Source organism: Lates calcarifer, linkage group LG20, assembly GCF_001640805.2.
Source record: "Lates calcarifer isolate ASB-BC8 linkage group LG20, TLL_Latcal_v3, whole genome shotgun sequence".
In the NCBI taxonomy this organism is placed as follows: Eukaryota; Metazoa; Chordata; class Actinopteri; family Centropomidae; genus Lates; species Lates calcarifer.
Genome location: NC_066852.1, coordinates 23,354,919 through 23,379,634, shown reverse-complemented (window position 1 = coordinate 23,379,634; position 24,716 = coordinate 23,354,919). Strand labels below are relative to the sequence as shown.

Genomic DNA, 24,716 nt, shown 5'->3' with positions numbered 1-24,716 from the left:
AGCAGTGCACCTGGCCAGCACAAACAGCTGCTGCAGTGTAATCCAGTGGGAATTTGTCAGTGTCAGAGTACATCCACTGAAGTGTTTGTTTTTGCCACTGAAAGACTCAGATTGTTATTGTGTCTGACAGCAGTATGGACAGGATTCCTACAGAGATAGACCATTGTATTAAGGAGTTAGATCCTTTTTGTTGTATAGCATCACTATACATCGCTGCCAGACTCCATTGTCATTTTACAGAGCAGAACACGAGAGCGGCTAGAATACCGCTGCCTCGATTTCTTAGTTTGTTTGTCTTATTGTGTGGTACTTTTACTGATGTAAAGGATCTGAGTACTTCTTCCACCACTTAAAGTCACACAGTAACACAAACAAACTAACCGATCAAGGCAGCAGCATTCCAGCAACTTTCAGGTAAAATTACTGTTTTTTTCAATGGAGTCTGGTACTGATAAATAGCAATGTTTCTGGTTAAACAAACAGGATCTTACTCTTTAATAAAAAGCTCTGTCTCTGTAGGAATCCTCTCCATAATGTTGTCAGACACTTACGATAACAATCTGAGTCTGTTAGTGGACGTACTTTGTCATGGAAAGTTGCCTGGTTGGATTTCATTGCAGCAACTGTTTGCAGTTGCCGGTTACAGTGATTCTCAAGATTGTCGTCCCGATCAATTATTTACACCCAAAACCTGGGAAATAAGACCCAGGTTAAAAAATACCAGACTTATATTTTAACAACATAAATCACTGCAGATCAAAAATGCCGCCAACGTGCACAACATGGCAGCCATATTACACATCTCCTGTCCCATTTAATAAATACAAATTAATTCAAATTAAGCAAGTTAACCAGTAGGAGAAAAGTGCTGACTAATTGCTGTATAATTGCTGAAATTATTCATTTTTCCTTTTACATTTAGTATCCTTTATACCCTGAGGCTCGCTGGACCGCTGCAAAAGAATCCCATTCCCCCAACACTGGAGCCAATTTCTGTTTTGTTTCCACTTTATTTCTTCTAATACTTTCCCCGTCTGGTTTTCTTGTTTCCTCCACTTGTGGGAAAACTGAGCTCATACATCATTACAGTCAAGTTCTCCCCAACGTTTTTCACAACGTCTGCGGTGAAACGTCTTTTCGATTTTTCTCTTTTCTTTGTTAGCAGAGAGTTAGATTGTGCAAAAACACTTGTAATGACCACACTCGGATAAGCACATTTAATACTAAAAATGCTAATGATTTAACAGTCCTCAACCATCAGAGCAAAAAATATGATACTGACCTCAACTTTTCTCCTTAACATACATTTCTGAGGTTTATTGATGGACAAGCTTTGAGTTTTCTGACTATTTAGTCGCTCTATACTTGTAAAAACTGCTGAATACACACATGAAGTCAATGGACCACTAAAGTACAAAATAAACCAAAATGATCGGAGCCTTAAATCATTCTTGTCATAGTCTGTATTTTTTATTGTCAGCAAATTCTTGAAAATGAGAAATGAACTTGTCTCATTATCAGGTGCATCCAAAGGCTGGTGGAGCTTATTCCTCTGTGCTGTACAGCTCCATTTTCTCTAAAAATATATATTAAAAACCATCAGTGTGCTGTACTGTTGCACTGGGTGACATTCTCCTTCATTAGCATGAACATGTGCACTGCAGTTTATTTTGAGGCCGCTGTCCTGCTGAGGGTAATACTCACCAGAGTACCGTTATCACAACTTTGAAGCGCCGTCTTTGGGTGGATTAAAGACTTTATTATCTCCGTTTATATTGTGCTTATGTGGTGCATGTTCCCAAATAAATCTGTGCTTAATCAGGCCGCCTTACACCAGGGACAGTAGGTGCCACAACTATTTTACCCAGGGACCCTCTGGAGAGTTTATCCAGCATGAAATAACTAAACAAATAACTACACAAACAAGTTTCAATAAAAAGAAATCAATACAACATTAAGAGGTGCAGATTATTGAATCTATTCCTCAACTCATCAGACAAAAAATTGACCCTGAAATGACTGAAATACTCTCAATCACTAATCTAAAATAAAGCTCAAATGAAGTACGTCACTCATCACATTAGAGGCGGATGAATCTGAGCTTTATTTATTATACAGGAGTCTGATGATCGGCCCCACGGTGCGTCTACACTGTATTAGCATTGTGTGTTGCCGTCATCAATTCAAGGTTAATAGAGAAAGAAGCACACACTGGAGATTCTGATGTGGCCTGAAAATTACACAGACTCCCAGTGCTATGCGTCTCTCGCCGCCCTCCCCCCTTCTCTCCCCCCCTCCCCTCTGTTTACTGCAGGCCCATCAAGACACAGCAGTGTGTCACTGTGGATCAAAGTCAGTGGTATCAGCCAGGAAACACACAGCTCAGAGGTTTGGAAGGACGGCAAAGAGACACTCCTCCTCTGGTCCCATTATTACACTCCCACAATGCACTGCTGCCTGCATAGAAGAAAAAAAAAAAAGAAAGAATGAAAAAGATGGAGACGGTCTGATAGAGAGAGAATGAAGGGATTTCTTCAGGTAGGAAAAGGAAATAAGCCGAGAGAAGAGAGAGGATAGGAGCCATCTTATCACGCACACCCTCCTCCCAGTCATTATTTTACAGTTAAATTCTCTGTGCTCAAAAGCCACAGAAATACTCTCAATCGTCTCAAGGAGAGAGAAAATAGAGTGCGGGGAGAGAAAGAGGCGGAAGTCATTTGTATTCAAATCCAGAGCTAATACGTCAAGTAAGTCTATTTCATGGGCAAAGCTGTGTGCTGTGTGTGCGGAGGAGACATGCTCCACTGCAGCACTTCTCCATTGGAAGTTGCCTCAGCCGCCACAGGCACTTTCATCGGCACCGAGCGAGAAAACAAAGGTTTCCTCTGCGTTAGAGTGAAGGTTGTGCGTAAGAGCTGCGTCGGCAGAACGCTGTGATTTGTTAAAGCAGAGTAAATGTTTCCTCTGAATGTTCTGCAGAGGTGCAGCTAATCAAGGTTCTCTCAGGTGTTGGAGCGTTGGCCTGTGCAGGTGGAGTCAGGGGAGATAAAAGGGAGCTGTATTCATGCACATTACAGGACACTGCGAACAATGGAAAATGGCCAGATTGTAATAAAACACAGTGGAAATACCAGCCAGGAAAACACTGACTGATGCAGATGCCTCTCTCCTCCCCTCCTCACATCCCCATCTCTCTCTCTCTCTCTGTCTCTCTGCCTCTCTCTCTCCATCTGACAAGGAGGCCTGAGGGTTTTGTATCCTCTGCTGTTTGATTTGCACCGAGGGGAGATCTTGTTTGTTCTCCTCAATGCAGCATTTATGGCTTAAGATTCTCCTCACGACCTTCCGCTGCTCCTGAGCAGCGAGCTATCTGTCTCCCCCGAGCGAACAAACAAGAAAAGAACAGTGCCCTCGCCACGCCGGCCGGGAGACCTGCAGCTCTTTTCATCCGACCAATAAACAATAAGACGTGTGGGGGTGGTGGTGGGGTGAAGGAGGGACAGGGAGTAGTGTACCTTTGCTTTAGCGTAGCCGGTCAACACAAGCAAGTAGGGTTTTTTTCATGAGGCAATCTGCACTAATGAGGGGTAAATTCAGCTCTGGAAGGTTTGAGTGTTGTCAGAGCTCCACCTTGTGGTGGCCAGTCGCTCCATGCTTTTCTCAGTCATATCCCATTCTACTTGTCTGCTCTCTCACTGGATTTTCCAACACTGACTAACTGTTTCTTCTTTTTCTATCTCACTCTCCTCTCCTCTTTTTTCCTGATTTTACCTCTTTACACAACCCCCGATTTTGTTCTTTCCCGTTCCTCTACATCCCCCGTCTGTCCTCTAATCCTTCCAAACTGTCCCCACAATGTTCCTCCTCTTCCTCCTTCCTTCCCTCTCCTTCCTCAAGATCGTTATCCGGGCGAATCGTGGGGGGAGTGTGGTGGTTCTTCACCCTCATCATCATCTCGTCCTACACGGCTAACCTGGCTGCCTTCCTCACCGTGGAGAGGATGGTTTCCCCCATCGAGAGCGCCGAGGATCTGGCCAAGCAGACCGACATCGCCTACGGCACTTTGGACTCCGGCTCCACCAAGGAGTTCTTCAGGGTGAGTTGGTGTAGCTGGGGTTAATGGTCTGCTCTCAGACAGGTAGGGGCATCACCATGCAGCACTCACATTGTTCACACACAAGAGAAAATATCTGTTAAACCTAAAGCCTCATATTCTCCCTTCATCAAGTTTAAAATGGACAGTTTTTGTTCAGACTTCCTTGTTGTTAATTAAGCTTTATCCTTATTAGTGAGGGTGTAGTCGGTGGTGGTGTACAGAGCTGCATTACACTGAAAATGTTTCTAATATTCCTCCCCCTTCATGTTTGTAAGTGAGGACAGAACAATAGAAACACCTCTCAGTATAAAGGAGTTCATTTCCACACTGCTTCAAACTACAACCTCAATAATAAACAAACATTAGAGATTAACACCTGTGACAGTGACAGCTCAAAACTGAATCTTTGTAAAGGTAAAATGTCTGGCTCAGCTATGATGTAGCCTCTGATATTATAATATATATATATATATATATATATATATATATATATATGATCAGGGAGGAAGTGTGTTATTGTAATTATTATTACTGTTCAGTAGACTGGTGTGTAATCAGCAGTGAACTGATCAATCTTTCCCTGACCTTAACCCACCAAGGTTTTGGGCGGAGTATTTGGTTCTGGTCAACCAACTTCTCTCTACACTCTTTAAAATAAGTTCTTGAAACCTGGACGAATGAAACCAAAACTGCTTCTCCTGCCTAGAAATCATTAGGTTTATGTGTTTAAATCGTGTTAAACCAACATGTAGACTTTCAGCTGTCTCACTAAACATGGTAAGTTTAGGAGACAGTTAATATTATTATTATTCATTTAATGAAACCTGGTGAACTTGTGAACTGATCCGTGTTTTCTACCTGCTGTTGTATGTGGATTTGCTTTTTCCGTCTCTCACACCACATCTACCTTTGAACCTCCGACTCCCCCTCCCTCCTTCAAAACCCCGCAGCGGTCAAAGATCGCCGTCTACGAGAAGATGTGGGGGTACATGAAGTCGGCCGAGCCCACCGTCTTCACCAAGACCACGGCCGAGGGCGTGGCGCGGGTCCGCAAGTCCAAAGGGAAATACGCCTTCCTCTTGGAGTCCACTATGAATGAGTACACAGAGCAGCGCAAGCCGTGCGACACAATGAAAGTGGGAGGCAACTTGGACTCCAAAGGCTACGGAGTAGCTACACCCAAGGGTTCACAGTTAAGGTGGGTGGAATAGTGTAACAATATGTTCTACGTGTTGTTATGGTATTCCACCTTCCCTGGTGTGCCGCCTTTTCTATCTCTATCTGTCTCCACTTTCTGCTTGGTGTGGGTGGGTGGGGGCGTTTTACTCGTTTGTTTTAGAGCAGAGGTAGTGGCTTTTTTTGACATCCGTGTTTGTTGCATGCATGTGTGGGGGTCACTGTGGTGCTGCAGGGGTGGTTTTTACTTCACCTGTTCTTTTCTTTGCAGCTCTCCACACCAGGTAAATCTTTGTGCTTGTGCTTGCTGTCTGAGCAGAGACGTTGGAATGGCATGCTCGAGGCTCTTAACTCCTCTGAAAATGTCTTATTTAGACCAAGCCGTTTAAAGATAATCTGCATTTTTATATACAAGTTTAATGAGTTTGTGATGTTTAGCTAATGCTACTCCAGCTTTCCTTCACAGCTGACTGGTTCTTTCTTTTCAACTAAGTGACTGAAATAGTGTTTTGGGAGCCATTTGAATGCTCAGCCCTGGGTAACTCTGCCAGACTCTGTCACCGCCTCCCAAACATAGTGGAATTTACAGACCTGCCAGAGAATACAGTGTCATTACTGTGGGGAGTTGCACTTTAAATCCACACACTCATCGATCAAAGCCCGTCGGCAAGGTCTCACTGAAGGGAATGGATAAACATACTAAAGGCAAAACCAGAACTCTCACTTATTCCTGAACAGCGTTAGCAGAGCTTTGCTGTCATTGATCATATGTAATTAGACAGTGCACTGGAAACAATAGCTACACATTAAGTTTTTTTTAATGTAATTTTTTTAAGTAATTTGCTCCAAAACAGCAGCCAACTCCTCACAGCCACTAAATCAAGCCCTGCTAAGTTGTTTTCTGTAAATTCCTCTGTCCACTCCGAGCCTGAATCCGAGCAGAGCAGCTACCGGTTTGTTTCGCAGCCCAAGCTGGTGCCAGTTTTCAGCCACTGCTTTTGACCAGGAAGAGTCCCTGACAGATCACGGTAGTCCCGTCCTCCTGGGGGGGGGGGGGCCCTCCATCTCGTTGTTTTGGGGGATTATCATCTTCTGTCAGTCACTTGTCCAGATATCAGCGAGGAAACACACCAGCCAACACGAGGAGCAGGCAGGAAAGTTGGTCAAGGCTGTTCATTTCAGATGGCTCCGCAAAACAACGTCATCAGCTTTAACTGTAATATCAGCTGTGTTGCTTCGTGTTTCTGATCCATCTCCATTACTGACTGTTTTATTTTGGTTTTTTCATAATGATACAAATAAATTAAAAGGATCAGAATGCACGCTGAGGCAAATCTCTCCCCGTCTCCGCTATCATCACACATCACGACTGCAGCCTACAAAAGAACCCATGAAATTACGATGCTCTCTTATTTTAAACAGCTGTTCATAGACATTTTATGCAAGTGAATGTTGATTTTCCAGAACAGCTTAATGCTCAGAAATCCTGTGAGCTTTGAATTGGCTGTCATACATACATTATATACACGTGTAGAGCAGGTCCAAATTATTTGAAAAAGCTCTGAGACTGACGGTGCTGATTGCCAACACGTTGTGCCAATATTTAATGTTTTAAATGTTTTTGTGCCAAAGGAAGGCTCAATTAAGTATTGTTTTCCCATATGTTTTTTTATCCTTGCTGGGGTAGAAAATGATTCAGTAACAGTTAACTAATAGTTTTTACAGTAAGATAAATTCAGTGTTTTGTCTTCCTTTGTCTTCCTTTTTGGCTCACGACCATTTCAAGCAAAGCAATGTTAACTTGACCATCAACTTTTTAATGTTGTAGCTGATTCATTTTAAAGAGAAAACACTGTAAAAGGGTTTTAAATCACACACACACAATGATTGAGTTTGCATTATTTTCCTCATTTTTAGACGTCAGATTTTTAATTTAAAAAACAAGTATTGATCCTTAATATCAGGCAAACACCAGTGTAAACTTATTAACACATAATATTAATCTGTAAACTGATTTTAGGACGGCACATTAAAGGAGAGAGATTTGTGTTCGGTGTGTATTTGGGTCCTGGGATGGGATGTAACCGTTTAGAGCATTAACGCACTTTTCCACCCTTGTCCCTCTCTTACTGCTACTCCTCCCTCCCCCCTCCATCCCCCATCCCCTTCTCTTCCTTCCCTCCCCAAATTGGACAGCATACTCACCCCCTCTCACCAAATATGTTTTATCGTTTTCAAGAAGTGCAGTTAACCTGGCAGTGTTAAAACTCAATGAGCAAGGCCTGTTGGACAAATTGAAAAACAAGTGGTGGTACGACAAAGGAGAGTGTGGCAGCGGAGGCGGTGGCGAGAAGGTTAGCCGCTATGTCGCTATGCCCATGTGACCTTGATGCGGGTAAAAGAGAAATGTGTTTTGCTGGTAACAGGAGCATCTGCCGGGTCGATGCACATGAGGGAACGCAGCTGGATATAAAAAGGCGAGGAGAGGAGAGCGGGTACTGTCGAAGCAAAAATATTTGCTGTGTGGAGCAATGATAGTGACTTAAAGTAAAGTTTGGCCTGAAGCATCATTAAAGGTAGTAGTGCCATCATAAAGTGCATCTGAGCCAATAGTTTTGGGTTGACAGTACTCGCCCTCATACTTGTTGTAATAAAGGTCCCGGCAGTATGCGCCTGTTCCAGAAAAGCGATGCAGCCGGGTCCCCATGCATATATGTCTGTTAGCTCTGCCCCTTAACTTCTCCCAATAAACCCAACCCTGCAAACAAGTATCTCGACCAACGAGCAAAGAGACATGTAGCATCAGTGGGGCTCCTTCCCGGCTTCGTCACTTTGTGAAGAGTACTGAGCTGCTCTTGTTGGGCTTCTTCTGATTGAATAACATAAAATAACATGTCCTATGATGTTATTTATGTTATTTTCCCCACCCCACCCTTCCCCGTCCCCCCGTGATTTGAAGAACGCCTGTAAACCTTGCCGTATTGAAACTGAGTGAAGCAGGAGTCTTAGACAAACTGAAAAACAAATGGTGGTACGATAAAGGGGAGTGTGGACCCAAGGACTCGGGAAGTAAGGTCAGTCTCCACCAGCCCTGGAGCCTCCCCTCCTCTCTTTGTCTCTATGCACACTTGTGTAACGCTGGCAGTACTGTTCTGTTATTACAGCAGGCTGGCTGATATGACGCACACACACATAGAAAAGAGCGAGTGACAGACACGCAGGTAGAGACTTAAGGCGTAGCCTGAGGGATACAGCATGACAGAAACAAGGCATGGCGCAGCGCTAACAGTTTTACAGCAGCTAAGCTATGTGTTGCAACTGCAGATGAAGGCTCACACTCACATTGGATGTCACCAGAGATGGTCCCAGGGCATGTTCATACGTTACTGTATGTCACACTAGATGCCTCAGCTGTAGTCGCACACTGAAGACTGATCCACGTTGTTGATGCACTGGAGCATGGAGAGAGCTGCCACATTTTTTTAAACAAAGCAGCATGCACCGTCCACATCAGTCATGTCCTCCTAATCAGATCCTCAAACACAGGACACACACACACACACACGCCATCACCTGCAAATGAGACTAAGCATGACAGACAGTCATTTGTGTCGAGGTCATAAGTTGAACACCCCTTAAGGATGTAGGTGATTTATCGGAGGGAGATAAACGACAGGGAGGAGCAAGAGTCAGAGCTCAGAGAGATCATCTGCATACATTTAAATAAAGGGGGTTAAGAGGTGAATGTCAGAGCAGCCTGTCGAGGTACGGAGGAAAATTAAAGGGCCAGTTCATCCAAAATACAAAAACCATATTTTATCACGTGGCCATGCAGATAGTTTTAATTATAGTCTTTAAACATCAAGAGCAGCTTCTCTTTAGCAACAGTGTCGTCGTTGCTTTGGATAACTCACAGAACACGCTGTCAGCAGGTTTTGTTGGGAAAGTGGTTTAAAGGCCTTTTACACTGTGGTTTTGGGCTGTCTGAGCCGAAGGTAAAATCTTTGATCAACAACACAAACACTGGTCCTGAAAGAAGGTTTAGGAGAAAGGAAAAACCCCAATGAGGGCAAAACAGAGAGGGAAGTTTGTAGGACACTTACACTGTAGATTTGTAGCCTGATACAGATTTTAATAGACCCATCTCTCACAGTGTGACATGAAATAAACTCACGATAGTTGTCGTGCCGTTACATGAAATCGCTGTGTGCTTTGTGGATTATCCAGAGTAAGTGGGACATTGTCTGGTAACCCTCTGTAAAAAATCTCAGAGGTTCATGCTGCGAAATCTGGGTAAATAAAACCAAACGATCTGCACGTCAACACGTAGAAGAAACATATGCTTTTTTGTCATTTTCGTGAACTGACCCTTTAATTTGTGCACCAGTAGACTGAGAGTTTAGAGGTAGAGCAGTGAAAAGTGAAGTGCTGTGTGAGTGTGAGCAGATGTGTGTGTGTGTTTGTGTGTGTGTGTGTGCATGCATGATGTGAAGTTGATGTGAGATTTTTTCTCATACTGACCTGTGTTATTTGTGTATAGATGTGTATAAACTTGATGCTTCCAGTGCTAAAACTAGCGTTGATTTTTGTGTTTGCTCCTCTCCCCGCCGGCTACAGGACAAGTCGTCCCAGGCCCTCAGCCTGAGCAACGTGGCGGGGGTCTTCTACATCCTCGTCGGGGGCCTGGGCCTGGCCATGCTGGTGGCCCTCATCGAATTCTGCTACAAGTCGCGCAACGAGGCCAAGAGAATGAAGGTGGAGGCCCAGTCCCAATCCCCGTCCCAACACCCCCATTACCACCATCCCCACCACCACTGCTACCCCTGCCACACAGGCAGCCCCCGCCATAGCCCCGAGCCTAGCCAGAGCCAAAGCCAGAGTCCGAGGCCCAGCCCCAGCATCCAGAACTTAGCCGAGTTTAGCGAGGTTTTCAATGGGTATGGCAGCGATGGGGAAGCTGATAAGATGTAGTTGGGGTTTTCGTAGAAGGTCCACCCAAGCCTTTGCTCCCCCCCTCACTAGCTCCCTGCACAGAGACTGTAAGTGAAACCTATCATATCCCCGTGCTAGCTTTGCCATGCTGAGTGACTGTCGTGACCAGTGGCAAGACGCTTCCCACTTCTCTGTCTTATCCGCTCACTATGTGGTCATGTGACGTCCTGGTCTGCGTTTGAGCTTTTTCTCAATGTGACAGGAAGCAATGAGTCATCCTCAGACATGACGTCGCCTCTACTGCTTCACAGCTTGTGTGGCTGCAGACGTTGGCCCTCATTTATCAAGCGAGCATACCAGGTGACCCATTTTCCTGCCAAAATCAAAAATGTATTACTCATTCTGAGCTCAGTGGGAAGATAACATTCGTTTCTGATTCTCAAATAAATTAAATGATGTTGGAAATGTATAATAAATAACGTGATTGATCACCCTTATCAGAAATTGCCATTTGAATAGAATTGGAGTCAGTGAGAATAAATGTGAGCATGAAAATGTGAGTTTACAAAGACTAAAAAAGTTATGAAAATCTCATTGGCATAGAAATCAGAACAGTTTTAGAAAACATTTCTCATCTTAATAACACATTTGGCCCGAGTGGAAATTATTCAAAGTCACCATGCTGCTCTAGATTTGACAAAAATGTACGACTGTTAACGCTGTGGTGCTTTTCCACTGGACTCAGGGTGTGTTAACAGGCAGGAAAGGCATGTTAAATGAGGACCAATGTCTTACTTGTACACACATGTCTACACTTGTGAGGACATTTCATCAAACTGCAGAACATTCGTCCATGTAATGTCTACTCTTACCTTCTGAAACTCCAGTGCCTTGTTTTGTCATAGTGAACCATCAAAAGTTATTTGTAAGTTTGTGAGGGCCTAAACACAAACACACACACACACACACACACAAACATGAATAGTACATGCTGTAGCTCAGGGACATTACTGTCTCAAGTCTGTCAGTTACAATAGACCATCAATGTACAACCACAGAACAAATTTAATCAGAAACCAGCCCTGAGCACACAGGAAGCAATATATAATAAAGCTTATATTTAAACACTATATCTTGTAAGGCTAAAGTAAATGTAAGTGATGCATCCCTGGAGGTGAGCTGATGTTATTGATGTGAGCTGTTTTCTCCGGATATTTCCCCCAGGTCCCTGACCACTAGACTTTCAGATATCTTTTCTCACTCGGTGTATATCTGTCCAGCGTGGTTATGTGTCCCCCATCAGCACTTCAGCACGAACTCTTCATTAGCTTGACTGTTGCTTAGTCAGCTTCCCTGTCCCACTGCCTGCAACTATTACTCACTGTGTAATAATTCTGTCGCTAATGAATTTACATGTAGTATGTTATGGGGCTGGCTTGATACTGTAGCGAATGGCTATGAAAGGTGTTTTCTGACTCTGTGGTTGCTACACTGCTGTATATATATATTTTTTAAATGTACAGTTATACTTTATTGTGAAACTTTTCTACCTGTTGTTTTTACATGAAGCAGATTGGAGTTTTAGTTTTACACAAGAGAGAAGTAATGTTAGCTAACAATGCTAAAGTGCGCAGGACATTTGGAAGTTTACTGAATAATATTTATGAAATATTTTAACTTAAATTTGAGCCAAATACAATAGGAGAGTTTGTGTATGCTAACATAATATTTGCATGGGGAAGTTAGGACCCAGGGAACATAGATATGCATCCTTTTTTACTGGGCTTCAGCATTAGCAATCAGCATTAGCAACAGCTGCCCTGTAGCTAGAATTAGTCCCCAAACAACCAAAACACAAGTGTGAAAAGTCTCCACATCATATTTATTTTGATCTAATGGGAAACTAGGTTTTAATACACCCTGAGTTTTATTTTCGTATCTCTTGTCGTCAGCACGATTGATTATAATAATATTATACTTGATAAAATAACTGCTGAGATCTGCTGATAAAACAGCAACATTAAGTCCCGCCCACTGCGACAAACCCTAACTGTGATTGGACAGTTGGTTGTTACTCATTTCACCATGTGTCTAAAAAAAAATCTCAAAAAAGAAAAAACTAATGACAGTGCAGTGTCTTTAGTTGTGGCAGGTCTATACTGCCCCCTGCTGGACAACACTGAACTGCAGTGCGCCTCACTGATTTGTTTTCTGTGCTACGAATTGATTGTAAGCTTTGTATCTTGATTGATGATCATGTTTAGACACATTTGGCCTGAACACATCCTAAAACTCCAATCTGCAAACGTGCACTTTGTCTTAACTTTCACCTGCTCCGAACACGAACCTGTCTTTTCATTTCTCTCCTCAGCTAACATTTACTGAAGCCATGAGGAACAAGGCCCGTCTGTCCATCACAGGCAGCGTTGGGGAGAACGGACGGGTGTTGACGCCCGACTGTCCCAAGGCCGTTCACACCGGGCCTCCCCTCCGCCAGAGCTCCGGCCTCGCCCTGGTCTCCTCTGAGCTCCCGTGAAAACCAAAAACCTCTCAAGTGCCTTATTCCAATAATAACAGAAAACAAGACAGTATTCAGCCTGCCCACGCAAACAACCAGAAGCTAATCACAAAGAAACAGGATTCACACTCACACAACGGGGTCAACTCCAGTGGGCGAGACAGGACAGACAGTGGAGCAAACAACAAATCCCACTGTTGGAGGTTAAGAATTGTTGTGGCTCGATGATTTCTCTCTGAAGTCTGTGGAAACCAGAGGCAGTCAAGAGGCAACAATCTCAATTTTCTTTTTACTTTTTACTGTGTGGCCACACGGAAGCTTATGTTTTTGAATCAAAAGGGAATCCACTGGAGCCGCTCAACCTTTACAAAACTCCAGTGATGAAAGATAAACAGCGGAGGAGGAAAACTGAAAAATATCATGATATATGATAAAGATGAAGACCAGAAAACTGTAAACTTGAAACTCAAAACTGTGCTTTTTTTTGGATTGCTGTGAATTGGCAAAAACTGAACCACAATCAAGATTGTTTTCAAACTGAACAGTATTTGCTACACAGACATGAACAGCATTCAAGAGACAACAATCTCACTAGATATCAACGAGTTGACACTGGGAGAGTTGTAGCCCAGTGCCGTGAAGATACGAGAAAAAATATTTGTATTCATAATAACAACAACGAAATCTATTGATATTGAATATATGAGCAAACATAGAAAACTGTGAAAATAAGTAAATATGTATATTCCGTGAAAAAGAAAAATGAAAAATCTAGCTGTACATAGGGATGACTGTGTAACATGCTTGCTTTTTAAACAGATGTACATAGCAGATACTGTAGTGGACAGACAGAGTTGTTTTTTTGTAAATCATCTTTAAAGATTTTATTCATCGCAATAATGAAAAAGACGATGCCACTCGAAGGAGGAGATGTGTGGAAGGCAATGTTGAAATTTGTTACATGTTGAATCCTTAAACTGTATTATATAGGAACATTCAAACTCTAAATGTGAAGAGGTATCAACTGCCCAAATACTCTGATACCTGTTACATACAAATTAATAAATATATTCAACAATGAATGTTAACTAGATCCACCCCCAATCCTTAAACCACAACCCTCACTGTGCAGACGTAGACCCAGAGAGTTGCTCACGAGTAGAGCTTTATAAATCAAGTTTCTGCAGTCAGAATATAACTATTTTTTTCATTCTTTGATCTATTTTTTGTACTGAGAAATTAAAAAGAACCCGTCTGTCTCCTGGTTTTAAATGTCGACAGTCAAGTACTGTCTGGGTAGATCTTTTAGGCCATTATGTGTGTGGAGACATGAGTCGAAACGATGATGGGAAACTGAAAAAAGGCCATTTCTTTCATTCTCACTATATGTTATTTGAAGTGTCTATGATATTTCCAGACCTGAGCTGATGAAGCCACTGTTTGTATGTAGAACAATGAGTAGAGCCCTTCCTTATTGAAACACTGTGGATCCTCTGGGGAGGCTGGACACCCTGTAGCAGAAATGTATTTGCTCCAGTCTCGCTGACTGAAGTGTCCTCATCTCTTTTTGGAAAAAAAAAACAAAAAAAGGACAATCTGCAATAGGATATAAGACGCCACATCTTCAGCGACACCAGCCAAACGACAGTGCTGGTAAATGTATCGTTTATTCCCAGTTTCTCATCCACTTCGTCCCCTCACACATGTTGTGGCTGGTCAGGGAAGTTTGCAGCAGAGAAAAACCAGCTGAAATATTTCAGGTCATGTTTTTTTTTTTTTTTGTCCTGCCATCCGTCTTTAGAGCTGAAGTGTAATATGGCGTCTTATTTTGGTTCAATTGTACAACTTTATTTTGATCTTTTTTAAGTAAAAACAAATTTCAAATTGCAATGTGAAGTGTCATTATTTGACAAAAGAAGCATGTTTGAGGTTATGTTTAACCCATGCTACCAAAACATGTCAGTAAGTGCCAGACTATCATGAAACTCTGTATACTTTAACATCTGGCTTAGACTTGCTTTTTTCTAATTTGTTCTGTTTTTGCTTTGGTCTTTTTTGATTTTTCTCTCTCCTGCCTTTTGTTTTCGGTTGCTCTGGCCCTACTAATAATACTGTAAACGCTTTACATAGTATATATTTTCTGGCATCAACAGTACTGTCCTTTGGTACTTTACCTTTCCGTGATAGTACTTTCTATAATCATTTTAGGGATTACACATAATCACCAATAAATCGTTCTAGTATCCATTCTAGAGCTTTTCTCTCAGCAATTTTAAATTTTCACTTCGAACTGTTTTGACCAATCAGAAAAGAAATAGGCGGAGCAGAATCCGCCGACCAATCAGCGTCTTGTATGCCAACGTCGCCGGCGTGGGTCGTCACTGGTCCATACGTATGTCGTCATCGGTCATGATGGCGGGGAGAGCAGAGTGGTGGACAAACAATGTCGGAAAACCGAATGAAAACACCGAGTAAAAGCAACCTTTGAGTAGTCGCTTTGTCTCGCCGGTTTGTTGCTACTGTAAGAAACTTAATTCCTGAAGACATCTGGATGCTAAAACAAGCTTTGGAGCTGTTTTTTGTCGAAGACGAGTGTGGCTGGACGCTGAACACAACTGCGGTAAGACTAACGAGCTAACAGACTAGCAGCTAGCGTTAGCATTAGCATCTTTTGTATTTCAATTTTCTGTCGTTTATTTTGCGTGGGTTTGTGTTATTATAGTGTCCCTGACATGGGTCCTAACGTGGGTGGAGTGGTTGTGATCATTTTGTGTCCCTTTGTGGTCATTTGCTTGGTTGTTATACATCTGTTTATGGTCAGCTTTTTGTATATATGTAGGTTTGAGGCAGTTCAGTGTCTCGTGTCCTTTCCTTTTCATTCCTGGTCATCTATGGTCGTTTTGTGTCTGCTTGCCGTTAGTCTTATTGTGTATTTCCAGGATAGATTGCAGGTGAAGACCCCCTAAGCCTCTGCGCCATCCACTGATCCCCTGTTGTGTACATTAGAAATAAGAAATGTGTTTGTGGTGACTTGATACTTGATTGAGCACAGTTTTGTGTTAAACACAGACTTGAAAACTGGCTTTTAACTCTGTGCACCTCCACAATGTATGAGGTGAGGATACTGGTAGAAATCATCACATTATAACTAAACATTTAAAGGAAGGATTGAAGCTTTTAAATAGTGAAAATAGGGAGTAAGAAATAAAAATTCTGGATGCTAAAACAAACCTAGGAGTGGTTTTGTTGAACAAGCTAACTAATGTTTTCAATCTTTGTTGTTGCGTTTGTTTGTTTTTGTGACTAAAGTGTCCCTGACGTAAGTTGTGTGCCCCTAACGTGGAGGATAACACATGGACATCTCTTGGTAGTCTATCTTTGTAATTTTGTGTTTCATCCTCATCATTGTAAATCAGTTTGTGGCCGTTTAGCATCTCGTGCTTCTCTACCTGGCTGTTATACATCTGTTTATGGTCAGCTTTGCTCTCGATGTGGATTTGTGTGTCCGTTGTGTACATTTAACTTTTCTTTGTGGCCATTTTTTTATTGTGATGTGTGATCATTTTGTGACTCAGTTGTTTCTTTGTGTTTCTTCTGTAATGTTGTGTCTATTCCTGGCCATCCGTGGTCGTTTTATATCGCCTTGTGGTCAGTGTTTTTGTCCATTTCCTGGAATATATTGCAGGTAAAACTCATGCTCCATAGATCTCCTGTTGTGTATATTAGTGATGAATAATTTGTGTGTGAGGACTTGATACACAAGCACAAACTTAAAAACTAGATTTTAAACAGTTTACTGTTTTTTTTTTTTTTTTAATTAGTGTCTGTTGTTTCTGATTTCGTCCACAGGACTCAAACTTCAACCAGGCAACACCTCAGCTCACAGAGGAGAGAGGCAGAGACATGAAGATTAACAGGTCAGTGTTTATTGTTTTCAATCCTTCAGTTTCCCTCTGTCGTCATGTCAGCTGCAGTTTAAAACCTGTTGTCTGGAACAAAGTCCAAGATGCTGAATTTTAAAGTTACAATTACTATTAATCATTTTCCATGGTGTTAATATAAAACCTTTTTACCTGGCTTTATTTGCTACTGACAGACCAAGGTTGCACATAGATTATTATACTGAAAGACTGTAGGAATTAGGACACAGTTTAAGATTTAATCTATATTTGTCATATTGTTCATGTCATATTAATATAAAATCTGAGATTCTTCCGGTAGCAAGCACGTAACATAGAAAAATAACTGGTAATTTTCTCATTGATGTAAACATTTTCTTAATATGATGATTTGCAGGTACAAATTAATTATGTTTAAAAGAAGGATTAAACATTCAATTCAGAAAGTTAAGTAAGAAACCTTTAATGAATTTGTTCCAGACAACATAAGTTTGACCACTTGGAGGTTCTCACTACAGTGTTTTGCAGGGCTCCAGACTGCGACCAATTAGTAGTATTTTGTGACCATTTTTGGAGACAATGTGACTTGCAAATATGTTCCCAAACCCTGTTCTAGGGTCGGGTTGTGGCAGCCCAAATCATTTACATTCGCACTGCTTCTCTGTCCAGGTGCAATAAAAGTAAAATGTACTGGCCTTTACCTTTTATTTTCAAATCACACTTTTCTACAAGGATTTAGAAAAGCAGCGTTGTCTGCAATCTCCCGACTAACAGCGCTAAAAGCTAAAACGAAAGCTGTCTAACTGAATAGTTTGTCACTAACCTTAAAATCTGGCAAATTCCTGTAAACTTTGAAAAGACAAAGCGGCGCCTATTAGATTTCTTTCCAGTGAGATATTGAGTTTACAATGATTTTACTGCTGTGAACATGACTGTTGCTGCTCTAGAAATATTAATTAGTTGTATGTAAAATATGACTCAATTCTCCTGTTCTGAACTTATTCTTTTAAAAAATGCTGAATTTAAAAAGTCAGTTTTTTAGTAATGAAAAAGAACCAGTAACAATCTGAGCCGGACTGATCAGGGTCTGGCTGGATAACAATAAAATCCTAATCCCCATCCCCTAAAGCTGGTTAGAAGCTTCATCCTGACTTAAGGCTGTTGAGCAAATAACTGTTCAAATGACTTCACAAGTCTTGTTCAACCAGTGATATTTTGTGATGATTATTTTTTATTGCACAGTGCAATTAAAAAGTGAAGGATTTCTTTATTTTCTCCCTCATTAAGGAGAAAATCATTCATGTAGATTTTTCACTAATTTTTCCTTTAGATTAAAACAGTACATGTTTTTTGTCTATGTATCATTAATGCATTTATAGTTCATATGAAAAAAAATGTTGAATTGATATGTCAATAATTAGACGGTGCTTACTTTTCACCTTTTGACCAGTGCTTTTATTCTGATGGTTTAAAAGTTGCTTGGTTGTTTTTTATTTCAGGACTCAAACTTGAACCAGCAAATACTTCAGCTCACGAAGAAGAGACAGACATGAAGACATTTTCAGAAGGTCAGTGTTCGTTTATTCTTTTCAGTTTCTCTCTCTCTGTCATTATCTCAGCTGCAGTTTGACAGTTAAAACCTGTTGTCTGGAAGAAAATCACTTAGGGACTTAATCAGCTTTAATTAATACGAATTAGTATTTTTGCACAATGTAGCTGCAGTAAGTAACTATCAGTGATAATCTAAGTTATAGAAGTAATCTAGAATAATAGAAGTGAGAGAAATAGTAATAAAAGTAATCATTAATAATAATGTAGAAGTAATCAGCAATAGTAGTAAAACTAAATATGTATATAGTAATTTTAGAAGTAATAAGGTAACAATAAAAGTAATAGACTAAAACTAAAATAAAAAATACTAAAGTAGTCTGTAATAGAATGATAGAAGTATTCACAAAAGTAATCAGTCACAACAGAAGTAATCTTTAAGTATTTAGAAATAATATGTGATTAGTTTGAGTTAAAACTACTGAGCTGCTGTACTTTAATTTTGATTAATATTTAGTATTTTTCCACAATGAAGTTGCCAAAAAAAAGCATTAAAAACATTATCACTAATAAGTTATAAAAGTAATCAGTAATTTAAAAAAAGAAATTAATAATAATAGATGTAATGAGCAATAGCACAGACGAAAGAGCATATTGTAATAACAGAAGTAATCAACAATACAAGTAAATAGTAATAGTAAAACCTTTGAATCCATGTAGCTACTAAAAAAAATAGTCTGTGATAATGAAAGTAGTAATAAAAGTAATTGTATTAGTAATATTGAAGAAGTTCATACTCATAGAAGTATTCATGAGTAATCTAATCTTAGAGGTAATTACTTGCAGTGATACTTAGATTATTATACAGATAGTTGTGTAGGATTTCAATCTTTTCAGTAACAATCACATAAAATAGAGAAACTTTAATGATAAATAAGAAACTTTAATGATTTTATTCCAGACATTTAACAAACCACAGCAGAGATAATGACAGCTGTTTGACCACTAGGAGGTGCTTTGTTTTATTCTCCCACCACACATGATGTAGCTGTAAGCATATTTTCTAACATGTCTGTTTTAAGCATTTTTTTAAGAACATTTTCATGAAGCAGTTAAATGTTCTTAAAAGATGCTTAAAACAGACATGTTAGAAAATATCCTTACAGCTACATCATGTGTTTGGTGGGAGAATAAAACAAAGCTCCTAGTGGTCAAATGCAGGTGGAGAGCTGAAACAAAGAGTCACCATATAAACAGGAGACTGACGCTGTTGACAGCAGTAAGATGCAGCAGGTCTTCTATCAGTCTGGTGTTTAAAGTTCATCTGTCTCATTAACAGCTTCATGTCTCTGCTGTTTTCTTTCATCCACTTCAGGTCCTGAACTTCATCGAGTCCTCTTCATTGTTGTCTTCTTGTCCTCCTGCAGAGAAAAACATGTTAATCAAAACTGTCCTGAACTCTTTTTAACATTGTTACAAAATTTTCTTATTACTTCTGTAGTTTACTTTTAGATCGCTCTGACAACTTTATTTACTTTTAATTATTCTACTCTTACTACTATTGTTAAACATTACTTTTAGAAATTACACATAAATTTTATATTTCTCATATCATATTACATGGTTTGTGTTACCTCTTAAACTTTTCTTTCCTATTTCTGTTTTAATAAATTGTTTATATAAAAATATTCTCCTTCACCTTTAGTGACTCCAGTTCTTTCTTTGACTTCACCTGGAAAACAGAAAACATTGAAAACCAAGCTTCTCCCAACACTTAACAGAAATATCAATTTGACATTACTCTCTCTCTTACTATATACTATGACATTTTTTGAGTATTTTTGGCGCCTTATTATACTATGACATTTTTTCATGCCCTGCTATACTATGACATTTTTAGGCCATTTTTCATGTCTTATTATACTATGACATTTTTTGATTGTTTTTGACGTTTTACTATACTATGACATTTTTTGAGTATTTTTGGCGCCTTATTATACTATGACATTTTTTGATTGTTTTTGACGTTTTACTATACTATGACATTTTTTCATGTCTTATTATACTATGACATTTTTAGACAGTTTTTGAGTGTTTTTCATGCCCTGCTATACTATGACATTTTTAGACAGTTTTTGACGCCCTGCTATACTATGACATTTTTAGACAGTTTTTGAGTGTTTTTCATGCCATACTATACTATGACATTTTTTGAGTATTTTTGACAGTTTACTATACTATGACATTTTTTGAGTGTTTTTGACGTTTTACTATACTATGACATTTTTTGAGTATTTTTGACAGTTTACTATACTATGACATTTTTAGACAGTTTTTGAGTGTTTTTCATGCCCTGCTATACTATGACATTTTTAGACAGTTTTTGGGTGTTTTTCATGCCCTGCTATACTATGACATTTTTAGGCCATTTTTCATGTCTTATTATACTATGACATTTTTTGATTGTTTTTGACGTTTTACTATACTATGACATTTTTTGAGTATTTTTGACAGTTTACTATACTATGACATTTTTAGACAGTTTTTGAGTGTTTTTCATGCCCTGCTATACTATGACATTTTTAGACAGTTTTTGGGTGTTTTTCATGCCCTGCTATACTATGACATTTTTAGGCCGTTTTTCATGTCTTATTATACTATGACATTTTTAGACAGTTTTTGAGTGTTTTTCATGCCCTGCTATACTATGACATTTTTAGACAGTTTTTGACGCCCTACTATACTATGACATTTTTTGGCCGTTTTTCATGTCTTATTATACTATGACATCTTTAGGCAGTTTTTGAGTGTTTCTGGTGCCTTGCTATACTATGACATTTTTTGATTGTTTTTGACGTTTTACTATACTATGACATTTTTTGAGTATTTTTGGCGCCTTATTATACTATGACATTTTTAGACAGTTTTTGACGCCCTGCTATACTATGACATTTTTAGGCCATTTTTCATGCCTTATTATACTATGACATTTTTTCATGCCTTACTATACTATGACATTTTTTGAGTGTTTTTCATGCCTTGCTATACTATGACATTTTTTGAGCGTTTTTGACGTTTTACTATACTATGACATTTTTTGAGTATTTTTGGCGCCTTATTATACTATGACATTTTTTCATGCCCTGCTATACTATGACATTTTTAGGCCATTTTTCATGTCTTATTATACTATGACATTTTTAGACAGTTTTTGAGTGTTTTTCATGCCTTATTATACTATGACATTTTTAGACAGTTTTTGAGCGTTTTTCATGCCTTGCTATACTATGACATTTTTAGACAGTTTTTGACGCCCTGCTATACTATGACATTTTTAGGCCATTTTTCATGTCTTATTATACTATGACATTTTTAGACAGTTTTTGACGCCCTGCTATACTATGACATTTTTAGACAGTTTTTGAGTGTTTTTCATGCCATACTATACTATGACATTTTTTGAGTATTTTTGACGGTTTACTATACTATGAAATTTTTTGAGAATTTCTGATGCCTTGCTATACTATGACATTTTTAGACCATTTTTCATGTCTTATTATACTAGACATTTTTAGACAGTTTTTGAGTGTTTTTCATGCCATACTATACTATGACATTTTTTGAGTGTTTTTCATGCCTTGCTATACTATGACATTTTTTGATTGTTTTTGACGTTTTACTATACTATGACATTTTTTGAGTATTTTTGACGGTTTACTATACTATGACATTTTTTGAGTATTTTTGGCGCCTTATTATACTATGACATTTTTTCATGTCTTATTATACTATGACATTTTTAGACAGTTTTTGACGCCCTGCTATACTATGACATTTTTAGGCCATTTTTCATGCCTTATTATACTATGACATTTTTAGACAGTTTTTGAGTGTTTTTCATGCCCTGCTATACTATGACATTTTTAGACAGTTTTTGACGCCCTACTATACTATGACATTTTTTGGCCGTTTTTCATGTCTTATTATACTATGACATTTTTAGACAGTTTTTGAGTGTTTTTCATGCCTTGCTATACTATGACATTTTTAGGCCATTTTTCATGTCTTATTATACTATGACATTTTTTGAGCATTTTTGACGGTTTACTATACTATGACATTTTTAGACAGTTTTTGAGTGTTTTTCATGCCCTGCTATACTATGACATTTTTAGACAGTTTTTGACGCCCTACTATACTATGACATTTTTGGAGCGTTTTTGACGTTTTACTATACTATTACATTTTTTGAGTGTTTTTCATGCCTTGCTATACTATGACATTTTTAGACAGTTTTTGAGTGTTTTTCATGCCCTGCTATACTATGACATTTTTAGACAGTTTTTGACGCCCTACTATACTATGACATTTTTGGAGCGTTTTTGACGTTTTACTATACTATTACATTTTTTGAGTGTTTTTCATGCCTTGCTATACTATGACATTTTTTGACAGTTTTTGAGTGTTTTTCATGCCATACTATACTATGACATTTTTTGAGCGTTTTTGACGTTTTACTATACTATGACATTTTTTGAGTATTTTTGACAGTTTACTATACTATGACATTTTTTGAGTATTTTTGGCGCCTTATTATACTATGACATTTTTTCATGCCCTGCTATACTATGACATTTTTAGGCCATTTTTCATGTCTTATTATACTATGACATTTTTAGACAGTTTTTGAGTGTTTTTCATGCCCTGCTATACTATGACATTTTTAGGCCATTTTTCATGTCTTATTATACTATGACATTTTTAGACAGTTTTTGACGCCCTACTATACTATGACATTTTTTGAGCGTTTTTGACGTTTTACTATACTATTACATTTTTTGAGTGTTTTTCATGCCATACTATACTATGACATTTTTTGAGTATTTTTGACGGTTTACTATACTATGAAATTTTTTGAGAATTTCTGATGCCTTGCTACACTATGACATTTTTTGAGTATTTTTGGCGCCTTATTATACTATGACATTTTTAGACAGTTTTTGACGCCCTGCTATACTATGACATTTTTAGGCCATTTTTCATGTCTTATTATACTATGACATTTTTAGACAGTTTTTGACGCCCTGCTATACTATGACATTTTTAGGCCATTTTTCATGTCTTATTATACTATGACATTTTTTGAGCATTTTTGACGGTTTACTATACTATGACATTTTTAGACAGTTTTTGAGTGTTTTTCATGCCCTGCTATACTATGACATTTTTAGACAGTTTTTGACGCCCTACTATACTATGACATTTTTTGGCCGTTTTTCATGTCTTATTATACTATGACATTTTTAGACAGTTTTTGAGTGTTTTTCATGCCCTGCTATACTATGACATTTTTAGACAGTTTTTGACGCCCTACTATACTATGACATTTTTTGGCCGTTTTTCATGTCTTATTATACTATGACATCTTTAGGCAGTTTTTGAGTGTTTCTGGTGCCTTGCTATACTATGACATTTTTTGATTGTTTTTCATGCCTTGCTATACTATGACATTTTTTGATTGTTTTTGACGTTTTACTATACTATGACATTTTTTGAGTATTTTTGGCGCCTTATTATACTATGACATTTTTAGACAGTTTTTGACGCCCTGCTATACTATGACATTTTTAGGCCATTTTTCATGCCTTATTATACTATGACATTTTTTCATGCCTTACTATACTATGACATTTTTTGAGTGTTTTTCATGCCTTGCTATACTATGACATTTTTTGAGCGTTTTTGACGTTTTACTATACTATGACATTTTTTGAGTATTTTTGGCGCCTTATTATACTATGACATTTTTTCATGCCCTGCTATACTATGACATTTTTAGGCCATTTTTCATGTCTTATTATACTATGACATTTTTAGACAGTTTTTGAGTGTTTTTCATGCCTTATTATACTATGACATTTTTAGACAGTTTTTGAGCGTTTTTCATGCCTTGCTATACTATGACATTTTTAGACAGTTTTTGACGCCCTGCTATACTATGACATTTTTAGGCCATTTTTCATGTCTTATTATACTATGACATTTTTAGACAGTTTTTGACGCCCTGCTATACTATGACATTTTTAGACAGTTTTTGAGTGTTTTTCATGCCATACTATACTATGACATTTTTTGAGTATTTTTGACGGTTTACTATACTATGAAATTTTTTGAGAATTTCTGATGCCTTGCTATACTATGACATTTTTAGACCATTTTTCATGTCTTATTATACTAGACATTTTTAGACAGTTTTTGAGTGTTTTTCATGCCATACTATACTATGACATTTTTTGAGTGTTTTTCATGCCTTGCTATACTATGACATTTTTTGATTGTTTTTGACGTTTTACTATACTATGACATTTTTTGAGTATTTTTGACGGTTTACTATACTATGACATTTTTTGAGTATTTTTGGCGCCTTATTATACTATGACATTTTTTCATGTCTTATTATACTATGACATTTTTAGACAGTTTTTGACGCCCTGCTATACTATGACATTTTTAGGCCATTTTTCATGCCTTATTATACTATGACATT

The 24,716-nt window shown here is 38.6% G+C and overlaps 1 protein-coding gene and 1 long non-coding RNA gene across 3 annotated transcripts in view; both read left to right on the top strand.

The window, feature by feature from the left end:
* Nucleotides 1-14,612, top strand: part of LOC108879165 (glutamate receptor 4) — a 97,638-nt gene extending 83,026 nt beyond the window's left edge. Inside the window, exons 12-16 of one of the 2 annotated variants that reach the window (XM_018670366.1) lie at nucleotides 3,898-4,096; nucleotides 5,047-5,294; nucleotides 8,232-8,346; nucleotides 9,890-10,027; nucleotides 12,576-14,612. In XM_018670366.1, coding sequence (XP_018525882.1) covers nucleotides 3,898-4,096; nucleotides 5,047-5,294; nucleotides 8,232-8,346; nucleotides 9,890-10,027; nucleotides 12,576-12,740 — 865 coding nt within the window. In that variant the 3' untranslated portion in view covers nucleotides 12,741-14,612. Of the gene's footprint in view, nucleotides 1-3,897; nucleotides 4,097-5,046; nucleotides 5,295-7,511; nucleotides 7,627-8,231; nucleotides 8,347-9,889; nucleotides 10,028-12,575 lie in introns of both variants that reach the window. The other variant, XM_018670365.1, reaches the window with a different exon arrangement.
* Nucleotides 14,613-15,134: 522 nt separating this feature from the next.
* Nucleotides 15,135-19,816, top strand: LOC108879164 (uncharacterized). Its single transcript, XR_001960295.2, has 4 exons — nucleotides 15,135-15,342; nucleotides 16,572-16,639; nucleotides 18,121-18,189; nucleotides 19,545-19,816. It is a non-coding gene; the product is annotated as an uncharacterized LOC108879164 (long non-coding RNA).
* The last annotated feature ends 4,900 nt before the right edge of the window (nucleotides 19,817-24,716 follow it).